The following is an 11939-nucleotide window of genomic DNA, read 5'->3' as shown; positions in this document are numbered from 1 at the left end:
GAAAAGTGAATAATTAAAAACAATTATTTAATTTATAAGCTAAAAATCAAAGCATACAAAAGTGTATGTTCCAATTCCTAAAAGTTATATTTGTTTTGATTAGATACTATGAGATTAATCTTGATTTCTCCTATTCATATTTAGGTGTATAAACTACATCAAACCCCTTGGATTGAGGCCCTTTCTCGGATCCTATCAATGCAAGATGCTTTGTACATCGGGCTATCTTTTATAAAGTAGCAGGATAGATTGCCGTCTGTCATCTTTTCACCAATTATCTCTTTTTTAATGATTTTATTTTCTTTTATTTTTCAAAAGAACATATAGTAAAATGAGGAGTATCTCCTTTTAACTTGTAGCAATAAATATCTCTTAAAAGTTTGTTGTGTTTGATTGTTCTCTAGAAGAGTTAAAACTAGTGAATGAAGAAATATTTTGAGTTCACTGTAATTTCTAATGCTATGAATCCTTCTTCAATTATATTGTTATTTTAATTATTAGCTAATTCTTTGTTTTGTTAGATAATTAAAAAAACCTAAATAAACTATAAATAATACCCCAAAAGAAACCATACTCACACGGTTACTATTGCAAAAAGCACCAAAAGTCAAATCTATTTCAATTTTTTTAACCAAAATATCCTATATAAATTTAATAAGTGGATTTATCCGTTTAAAAGGATTTGAATTTGTGAGGGCTTCATCCAAACAGAGCGTGAATGGGGTAGTATTATTATGACAAAAAAGAATAGGAATAGCCAACTTAATTAGAATTCTAACTAATTTCTGAATGATAATTTAAGGATAGTATTTGCAACTTGTATTAAAAAAAGCAACTCCAGCCTTATCCCATCTAATCTTCTTCTATAATTATTAATCTTTCTCTAATTTTACTTCTATGAGTCCGAAGTATATTAGAATAGGTAGGATGTTTTTTTTTCATCAAGAATAGATAGATGATAGTTGAAATTTGATTGTGATTAGAATCCCAGGGAAGTTAATATTGGGGAAGTTTCAAATTACAATTTATCTCAAAGGGGGAATTATATTTTGAAAAAATAATTCACCTTGAGACATAAAAGTCATTGATAGTTGAAGAGACATTTCTGTCAACCAACATTTATATTCACGCTTTATGCACATAATATCTTTTAGTCCCCTAAACGCGCTGACGTTATTCCCCATCAATTATCACAAAAAAATAGGTAATATTACTTGTCATTACATTATAGTTGTTTTATGAAGTACGATATATACAAGTCATTCAATATTTTAAAAAAAAAATTGGTGAACCAACATTTATGTTCATGCTTTTAAAAGGTTTGTAAATATTATAGTTTTCTTAAATTTTGATATTAGATTGTAATATGGACTCTCAAAATAAGGGACTTGATTATTGACCAATAAATTCTTACATTAACTTGGACTCTACGAATAAATAATGCATTTGTTCATAAATTTGATAGAAACCTTCTACAATTAGAATTCAAAGTGGCAAAATCATATTTAACTTTAAATCATGAATCCTAATTCATCCAAAATTAAAAGTATTTATTAGTTATTATCACAATCTTATCCTTAATGAAATGTATTTATTTAGTGCTCAAAGAGTATAAAAGTCTTTCAATATTTGAATGATATTTTGGTCAACCAACATTTGTATTCATGCTTTTAAAATAATATAGATAGATAGATAAATAGATAATATTAATTAATTTACCTTTTAAGCTAAATTAGGCACTTATATATTTTCTTCATTGTAAATATATAAGAAATTAAAAGGGGGCGGGAGGGGGTTGAGGAGCGACAGAAAAGTGTTGTTGGCTTCTCTGAACTTTGAAAAGTGTCAGCTAAGCCCTGGTACTTCTGTCTATACCAGGGCTCCATATTAGCTAGTCTATACAGAATCGAGCTTTAAGCGTAAACTAGAGATAACTTTTTTGTTTTGTTTTTGTGAAGAACAATTACTTTGAACCGTGAGAATTAAGATCAGTTCCAAGTCCCAGCTGAATGATTCCGAAATTTTGCTTGACATAAAAGGTCTACCTGAAACTGATATGGACCAATCACCCTAGAGAGCCGCTATTATACACATTAAAATGGGCAGTATCGTCGTGAAAGAAAATGGCAGACCTCGGAAACGTAATTGCTAGAAAAGCCATATAACATATACCTCCATGAGAGATGAAGAGCAGGCTTAACAGGGAATTACTCTTCGATTACTGGAGAAGGATCACTTGTGTGCCCGAATATATCAGAGATACCCTCCCAATTATGTTTCTCCTTTGCTTCCCAGTATCCACCCAAGTAGCGATAACAACCATCCTCATCCTTGCAAAACCATCTCGGTCGCCAACCCCTCTCCTGTAGTTTCCTTGCCTGCAGCAGTAATTATAATTGGTTAATCAGCAAACTTAGAATCACCATGGACTCCTTAAAGATGAAATTCAACAAGTTGCAGAAATTAATGTGTTTAGGTAGAATAACTAAAACAATAGCTTCATGATTGTGGTCAGCACAGATCCTCTGAAGCTAATAGGTAGAATAAAATGTAGTGCAGTTGATATGCTTTCTGCTTAGCAAACTCTTGAAAAGCCTCGAAAATCGTAGAATCTCTTCACTCTAACTGTGTCTCCCTTCATTCCTCTTTCTCCCACTCCCCCGACGGAAAATTGATTCCAGGTGGACAAATATTTTTCTGACAAAATTTGATATCACCATCCTCAAAATCTTTGTTGTTTCTATCCTGGTTGTAGGTTATGGGGACTTCAAAGGCCCTTCAATTACACTTGGGTAGAATGTAGAGCAAAGCAATGGATGTTTTAACTTTCTCTAGATTTCTTCTATCTGCTTTCATAGCCATCTGAGATAACAGAGGTTATCACGTTGTGCACTTTGGTTCTTTGCACAGCTCCTTTTTTTCATTTTTTATGTTTGTGGTCAACAGATAACAAACAGTGCATCAATAATTATCTCAACTTTCAAGTTAGATCCGCAGCAAATAAATACCAATATCATGAACATGGATATAGAGAAAAGTTGCATCCCAAATTAAATGGTTGCCAAAATGTTCACCTTTTTCTTCATCACATTTTTATGTTTCAAATGAAACTAATAAAAGCGCCCTAACTACAGTGACAAAAATGAATGAGTACCTGTCTCTGCAATTGTTCAAGTCTAAGCTTCTCCGCATTAGCCAGCTCATATTCCCCATTCTCTAAGTGGCGCTGATCAGGCCTCAGCCTTGAGTCAGTTGGTGGCAGCTTCTCTCTTAATCCAGGTGTCAATTCATTTAAAGATATTGCAAAAGGTGTGAGGTTGTATCTTGTTTTGGGTGTAGATTTGTCCCTCTCCCACAACAATATGGCTTCAGTCATGGGATCATAACCCTTTGGCTTTGTAGTTGGATCTCCCAACACATAATACATTGCTTCATCCCACTTCCCCAATAACATAGCCACTTTTTCTCCTGTCTTGTTGTCTTGCACAAATCCATGAACCTTTTTTCACAGAAGATAGTTGTTAATCTTTTAATTTTGTTGCAAGTAGAAACACATGCTTCTCCATTCAAATTGAAATGGACACTTACGTACTTTTCATGATTTAAATTAAACTAATTTTTAAGATTCAAAATAAATACTGTAACTAATATTTCCAAATATGCAGCAGTTAGAAAAGAGCAGCAGTCATCAGCAGTTATTACTATTAGTAAATGACTATTCCAGTAGCGCTCTGGTAATGCCAGTTCATCCATCGGATGCTATTAAATACTCTGAAAAAATAGAAAGTTCTATCCTTATATACATTGAATATCTGACTACTACTTTTGGATTTACTGAGTGGATAGCTTATGGGGTTTTTTCCACATAAACACTAAAGGAATAGATAAAGTTTATTAGTAAGCAAACAAATATTACCTGATGAGGATTTCGATCAATAATAGACTGCTCCTTGAATTTGAGCTTGCAAGAATATTTACCACTGCCTTTGATCCGCATAGCGCCGTAATGGTCACAATAGATTTTACCAATTATTATGTTGTAAATAGAAGTAGTAACCTTGCTCCACTGAAATGTCTCACCATCTTCAAATTGCAGGGTCAGAACCCCCACAGGATCAAGCTGAATTGAACGTCCCCAAAACTTCCCTTTGAGATTAGAATCTGCCCAGAATTTCCACCCTCTGCCCTCACAGTGGCAGGCAACAACCATGGGATGATGACTAACCTGAAATTCATGCACAGATCAGGTATTGAAAAGGATAGGCAACAAAGATATGTTCTATCTAGTTTGTTACAGGAGCAAAAGAGATTTTTCACAGATCAAATCTTTAGCCATTTCGCGAAAAAAAGTCCTACTTTTTCAGAAAAGAAGCGTAGACCCTTGTCTGGATAATCTGCCTGGTAGGTTTCACCAAGGAGAGGATTAAAAGGTTTGCATTGCCTGCCTTGAGTCGATGCATAACCAGATACAGCAAAAGCTGCAATCTTAAGAACTCTCATCAGATCATCCCCCTGCAGAAAATTAATTATGAAGCTCAATTACTTTATATCAAAACTTACTAAAGATGCAACACAAAAATGGTCTAGGCAAAACCATTGGTAACCATGTTTATCAACACAAGCAATTTCAGGGACAAAACATATGTGAGAATTTATATGCAAAAAATCAAAACATCCGCACACACAACACTAATTTCAAGACAATAGCAATGTGATACTCATGACGCACAACAAATCCTTTTCTATGAACAAGACAACCTTAGGATCAACCACAGCCTTCGATAATTGGGGATAATGGGCCTGCCCTCAACTCTTAACTTAAATACAAGGCTTAGTTCGCAGGGCTCGAACCTGTGACCTAAGTCACAAGTCTCTCAACCTTTGCCACTTGAACTTAGCCCTGGGGGCCACAAGAAAACTATTTAAGACTTCCCAACAAAAAGATAATTAGAAAATGGCAACAATAAGGAGCAGGCAGAATATTTAACTTCTAGATTACCAGAAAACTTATAGTGTCTAATTCCATATCTGATGGCAGCCAAATATTTGGAACCATCAAGGTTAGGACTGCAGATAAGCAGTTAATACGCAAACTCTTTTTCTATTTTACAAGTCCAATAGGATCCTATAGAGCAACTTAGACCAAAAATGGATCAATTTCTCAATATTTTACAGGAAAAGATCCAATCACTCAATAATAGGCTTGCTACTGAAAAGAACTCTGCAGTTTGCATACTGTAGCCATTTTCTTCAAGAAATAGCCAAATTCACATCAAAATCCAAAACTTTTTACACTTAGATAGCAAATACTGCTAACAGCATACTCAGTATATCAAAAGTTCAACTGATAGCCTATTGTGCACAGTATTGTAAACCATAAGATCGCAAGGCAAGTGAACCAACTGAAACAGAGAGTGGGAAACTAATTCATCTGTTTCATCTGAATAGCAAAACAAGCATTTTTAGAAAGCTGGCCACCATAAAAAGCAATAAGAGAGAGAGAGAGAGAGAGAGAGAGAGAGAGAGTGAGAGAGAGCCAAGGGGTAACCTGCTTTCCCCACTCCAGTGCCTGATCAACCAGGTGCGAGTACTCCAAATCTTCAAAGCATTTCTGCAGTGAAGATAGTGGCTCATTGAAGTACACAGGAAGGCACACACCAGAAAGGTCTTTCCCAATATTATCCTTGATTATTGACCACAAACCAACTGGCTTCTCTTTTTCCTTTGGCTCTGGCAGACTATCCCTTCTTTTGATATAGGGATAACTGATTGCCTTTATTTCCATCTCCAATTCTCTTGTACGACCAGTAAAGGTCTCATTCTCAGAGGTCAATGAGCTACAAGCATTTCCAGTACCCTCTCTACTGCGATAAGAAGCACTTCTAAGAGATTCAGCAGACAGAAAATCATTAGTATCAAAATATGCACCATCTTCTTCATCTGTTTCAACATCTCCTCCATATCGGCTTTCATTGTCAGCGTCAGAGTCACTAGCACTGCCTTCAGACATAATGGAATAAAAATCTGCAACATCCACAAAGAGGTTATGAACTGTTGAATCTTACTACAACAACAACAACAACAACAACAACAACAACAACAACATACCCAGTGAAATCCCACAGTGTAGGGTCTGGGGGGGGTAAAATGTACGCAGACCTTACCTCCATCTCAGAAGATAGAGAGAAATTTGTTTTCCGGAAGACCCTCGGCTCAAGAGAGAACATGATGAGAAAAGGTCGGATAAGCGAGAACAGTTCAAAGCAATACGAAAATGAAACTAACGGAAGCGAAAAAAAGCCATCATAAAGCGGTATGAAAGAAAACAAAAACGATGGCTACCACGGATAAATATGATAATCGTGGTACGGACTAACACATATAGTTGCACGAATCAAAGGACAAGAAAATGAAGATCAAAACCGTGACTACTAGTACGACGGGATACTAGCCTTACCCTGTCCCGAGTCCTCCAGCCTCTATCTAGGGTCATGTTCTCGATAAGGCAGGCTGCCGCCATATCTGTCTAAGCACCTCTCCCCGTCTTGCCTGCCTACCTCTTCTGTCAGAAACCGTCCATGTCAATCTTTCACACCTCCGCATTGGGGGGCATCCGTGTCTCTCCTCACATGCCCAAACCATCTCGGCCCGCGCTTCCCGCATCTTGTCCTCGCCGATGCCACTCCCCCTTATCTCGGATATCTTCGTTCTTAATCTATCTCGCTTGGTGTGCCCGCGCATCCGTAGCAACGTGCCCGCAACTTTCGTCTTCCGGACGTGCGAGTTCTTCGCTCAAAGACTCGTTTTTCGTACAACAAAAAAGTCGGTCTCACTACCCGCGTGAGAACTTGCTCTTAAGCTTTGGTGGCACTTCTTATCACACAAAGCACTCTGCGAAGCCGAGCCTCCATTTCGTCCCTCCCGCATCAATACGATCGTTACATCATCGTCAATATCCCCATCTCCTTGTACAATGCAGTAGACCCAAGATACTTAAAGCTTCTTTTCTTTGATGCTTTGGTACCCAGCCTCGCCACGCCGACCTCTACGTGTCTTGTCACTAAACTTACACTCGCACGTGCTCGTCTCGTCCTACTCACTTCGAACTCCTTTAGACTCCGGAGGTCTTCACTCTCAAACCTCCCGACTTAGCATTACCCACGTTGCGGGTCTCGTCAATCGGGGCCCTATGTCGTCGCCGAATAGTACGTGCACCGTGGCACCTCGCCTTGAATTTGCCGCGTCAAACCATCCATCACGAGGCAAAAAAGGGCTAGAAGGCGATCCACGATGCAACCCCGTCTCCCGGCTGGGAAGTGTTCGAGAGTCTCCTCCCACATTACTAACCACGGTCTTGGCTCGCCCGTGTCCTTGATCGCCCTAATGTACGCCACGGTGCGCCTCAACCTCAACGTCTCGGCAAAAACCTCTCTTCGACACTTTATCGTAAGCCTTTTCTAGGTCGATGAAAACCATGTGTAAGTCTCTCTTCCTCTCCGTATACTGCGTCAAATCTTACTATAAACTAATAAATGAAAATCTCAATCTAGTGGACAGGAAATGTAAGAAAATCCAGCAAAAGTTTTATTAACTGCTCTTCAACAACAAACTTGTAGAAACCGTCCTTGAAAACATCTAACCATTTACGGACAAGAACTATGACTACCATTGTGCAACCGAAGAGAGGTTTCACAATAGCTGAAAACAAATTAATCATTTGTTAATGTAGCACCCCACTCCCCACAAGTCGGATGCAGGGAGAGAAGATATATGCGGACCTTACCCTCACGGTGTGGAAGTACGTTTTCGATATACCTCGGCTGTGACATTATTGATATACAGAGAAATTAGACAAGTTTCTGACTCTAAGGTTATATAAAAGGAATGCGAGGATAGGAACCAACCACTAAACCTTCGACCTTGTCCACAACATGAATCTCGTTCTTTTGTTTCATCCACAACAGTTGTTTCCAGCTCAATTTTGTCTGTCTGCAAGAAAGAGTGAGAACTTAGAAGTAGTACCTTCGTGTTCAAGTTGTAAGTACATTCAGAATCCCAAGTCAACTGAAAACTAAGTAGTAATTAAAACTCGGAGCTCAAAACAAGACATCAGGAAATGAATCAAACATCAGCAGAACATAACCAAAGCTGACAAGCGCATACATAGACAATCTCAGTTTCACAGGTGCATTTATCTTTCTTATTTGGCACTAAAATAAACCTGTTACTTCTTTCTCTCCTAAATGACATGGATTTTATTTGTGGTCTCAAAAGCTGGGCGGAGGAGTGATAAACAGAAACTTGGAAAACAAATTGGAGAGCATTGCAATACCTTTCAGTAAAACAGCAACCAAACCACCTTCTCCTGACAAGTTTTGACTTCGATTTTAGGGGCATAATAGTGAAGAGATATCCAATTGACCAAGGAATTCAAGAATGGCACTGGCTCCCATTGCTGGAAATCATTTAGCCCTCAGAATCCTAAACACACATTCTTATTTTTTTATTGAACCCAGGAAGTCTAGGCTTGAAAATAGAAAATAAGAAACTCTTGCCAGGAAACTTGGGGTATGAAAAGAAAGAATAGACGAACAACAAAAAGATAAGAACAGTAATACACTAAAGGAAATTACATGCATAAAAAGAAAATACAGACCGACATTACAACTTCTGTTTCCTTCTCATAAGATAAAAGTTCATAAAGTTTAAATTACCTCTAACTGTCTTAGAGTGTCCAGAAGCACAATATGCTTAAGATGGAGAGACTTCATCTGATTTTGTAGCTCAGCAACCTCATGTAGCATGATAGACTCACAATCTTTTATCACTGCCTCACCAATCCCTTCTTGCACCAATTTTGTCCGTAGCTTCTCTGTTGAAACAATAAAATCTTCTGACGCTGCAAAATCACCACTAGACAGCAACCTGGGGAACTGATCTTTAGCAACCCCAAGAGCCTCAATCCACGTGGTCCTATCCTCTCTTGATTGACATCGCAAATGGAGCGTCTTTGTTCCCGTGAATATAGAAAGCCTTTTGTCATCTGATTTGCTTGCCCGAACTGAGGAGACCTGTATGATATGTTGTTGTATTTTGCTAGTTGATCAGAATATATACCCACAGCCTACCACAAGTAGAGGTAAGGAAACAGATACACGCATAGTTCCAGAATCTGTACAGGGTAATTTATGAATTGCATTAAGGATGCTCGAAAATTACAAGAATTAACTATAGAAGAGTAAACCGGAATATGTAGAAACAAGAGGAACAGGGCAGATATGGCAGGTCAGCGACCAGTGAAGTAATTCATTGTCATCTGAGATGATTTATTCTCTTCTCATATGTTGGATAAGAAGATACTCTGGTTGTAATAAAGCATGCATCTTCTTTCCTTTAAAAAAAAAAAAAAAAAAAAAAAAAAACCTTAGACATTTGTTGTAGGACAGTCCCTCTTAAGATAATCATCCTTCATTTCCTTCATCCAGCATGCATTTTATCCAGTAAATGATTAAATTTCCTCAATCAACACGCTATTATTGGAAACTATTATGTCGCTTTATCTCCTACCAGGCATATGTATGCATTTGCATAATGAGTTTTACAAACTTTTGTCTTCTCCTCTGAGCCTGAGGATACCTAAACCACAATCCTTGATCTTATCGTGTTGGTGCATTTCTGCATATTTGTGTCCTACGTCCAACTCTTTGACACTAATTTCCTCTCTACAGATTGATAAATCAAAGTTTGCATTTTTAAGATAGTCAATTCAATCCATCAAACAAACAAATTGATGCATTGCATGAGTTACTCAACTACTACATTTAGTGATTACATTCCATTAATGGCAGAAAAAACTAACTCATATATAACAAACTAACTTAGCTAGCGTTTGGCCATAGATTTTGGATCAGATTTTGAAAATTTATCTTCAAATATCTGTTTGGCCATGAAATTTGATCAGATTTTGAACACTTACTTTCAGACCACTTTTTGGAAGAAATTTCACTTCCACTCACAAATTCAATTTCTTTCCAAGTACAATGCATGTCCAAACACAACTTCAATTTCCAAAAATCACAACTTCAAAAACTCAAATTTTCAAGTTTCAATTTCAAAATCTATGGCCAAACGGGAGCATTGCATGAGTTGCTCAACTACTACATCTAGCGATTAAATTCCACTTATGCCGGAAAAAGCTAACTCATATATCACAAACTAACTTACACTTAAGACAAACAACAACAACAACAACATACCATTGTACTCCACAAAGTGGGGTCCGGGGATTGTAGTGTGTATCTACCGCTACCTTGACAGGTAGAGAGGCTGTTTCGGACAGACCCCTGGCACAAACTAACTACAGTTAAGACAAAGCTAAGCAATAAAACTAACCTTCAAATGTATTTCCCCAAAGGGTTTCCACTTGTTAGATCCATTCACATTAGTCTTCCTCCTCATATACCTCCAAGACTCATCTCCAATAACCTTTAACCCCTTTTCTTTACCTACACTCAACGCAATTTTATCCGGTCCATGAACCTTATAATATGACAACACACCATCTTCAAGCACAAACCATCTAGCTCTCCATCCTTTCCCATAATTCACCCATTTATATAACACTCCACAATGCCCTTTTTCACTCCAATTTTCTTCATTTTCATTAACCAAACCCGAATCCAAACCCAAACCCGAATCCGTATTGTTATTCACTTGTGCATTTGAAAAACTCTGTCTTGAGCTGAAACTTGTTTGTTTCACAGCTACATTGTGATTATCAAACCCTAACTGACTTTGATTAAGTGATTGTGACTTTACAACCGTTGGATTTGGATTTGATTTATCACGATCGATCGATACAGGTGCAATGCAACACAGTGGATTCATCTTCACTAAAAAGAAACTCAAAAAAAAAAAAATCTTAATTCATCTTAAATAATGCAAATCCATTAATGCTGAATAAGATCTTAAAAATCGCCGATCGGAGATCGAATCGGCGATACAACCGTAATAGTACTGATAGTATGACATAAGATCGTAAAACCGATACGTAACACAGCAAATATAAACTCCTCTTATTATATTAAATTAATAAAATGAACTGTTTTCTCAAATTTTGCATATAATAGTACACCATCCGTAGTAATTTATGCGTGGTATTTGATTGGGCATGAATGTTAGGAATGAAATAGAAAGTGTAAAGACTTTATGAAATTTGTGAAACTATAAATCACCTCGTTAAAAATTAAATAGAAATTTTAAACTCAAATCATTAAAAAAAAAGTATCACAAAAATTGAAATAGTACAGTAATTATTTATTCTTATACTCCCTCCGTCTCAATTTAAGCAGGTGTTTGACCATGAAAATAAAAAATTAATCACTTTATTTGAAATTTGAAGTTGGAGTTGAAGATATGTTGTGTTTGGTTATAGTTTTTGCAAAGAATGTTTGATTGTTTGAGCGTAATGAAAGTGAAAAAAAATGAAAATAAGATTTTTGGTGTATTTTAAATTCCATATGCAACTTTAAGTGGTATTTGAAATTTTCATGGCCAACCATTGATTTTCAAATAAAGTAAAAAAATAAAAATAAAAAGTTAAAAATTCTCATGGCCAAATGAACCCTAAGTGTCTTACTTTGATTGGGCGCACCGAGCTTAAAAATCAAAGGAAACTTTTTGAATCTTGTAATCTTAAATTAAGAATGTGTTCAGTCTTTTAAATCTTGTGATCTTAAATTTATCAGAATTTTAAAATTGGAAAACTTATTAAAAAATAAAGTAAGACACTTAATTGGCATGGAAGAGTACTAAGTAGGCATTTGGCCATAGAAACCAAAAAGAATTCACTTTTTTTTGGAATTTTTGAAGTTGAAATTGTGTTTGGTCATAGTTTTTGCAAATAATAATTTGTTGTTGAAATGTACTTTTCAACAAGG

General features: G+C 36.7%; 1 protein-coding gene across 1 annotated transcript; it reads right to left on the bottom strand.

The window, feature by feature from the left end:
* Positions 1–1925: 1925 nt before the first annotated feature.
* On the bottom strand, positions 1926–11155 carry LOC132067216 (oxysterol-binding protein-related protein 1D). The gene is made up of 8 exons (XM_059460372.1): positions 10393–11155; positions 8715–9071; positions 7905–7989; positions 5549–6024; positions 4357–4512; positions 3917–4225; positions 3155–3499; positions 1926–2378 (listed from the first exon to the last, which is right to left on the bottom strand). Exons 1-8 carry the CDS (start codon positions 10885–10887, stop codon positions 2208–2210), a joined length of 2394 nt encoding a protein of 797 aa, XP_059316355.1. The 5' UTR covers positions 10888–11155; the 3' UTR covers positions 1926–2207.
* Between the last annotated feature and the right edge of the window lie 784 nt (positions 11156–11939).

Source organism: Lycium ferocissimum, chromosome 8 (assembly GCF_029784015.1).
Source record: "Lycium ferocissimum isolate CSIRO_LF1 chromosome 8, AGI_CSIRO_Lferr_CH_V1, whole genome shotgun sequence".
Taxonomy (NCBI): Eukaryota; Viridiplantae; Streptophyta; class Magnoliopsida; order Solanales; family Solanaceae; genus Lycium; species Lycium ferocissimum.
Note: the sequence above shows the minus strand (reverse complement) of the source record. Positions and strands in the feature narration are given on the sequence as shown.

What these genes read in the sequence shown, in the direction of transcription:
- LOC132067216 (XM_059460372.1), bottom strand. Translation starts at nt 10,887, where the DNA reads ATGAATCCACTGTGTTGCATTGCACCTGTATCGATCGATCGTGATAAA. An exon ending in ACAAGGTCGAAGGTTTAGTG is followed by an intron (nt 6,025 to 7,904) that starts GTTGGTTCCTAT and finishes TGGATGTTGCAG; the next exon opens with ATTTTTATTCCATTATGTCT. An exon ending in CACTGGAGTGGGGAAAGCAG is followed by an intron (nt 4,513 to 5,548) that starts GTTACCCCTTGG and finishes AATTTTCTGCAG; the next exon opens with GGGGATGATCTGATGAGAGT.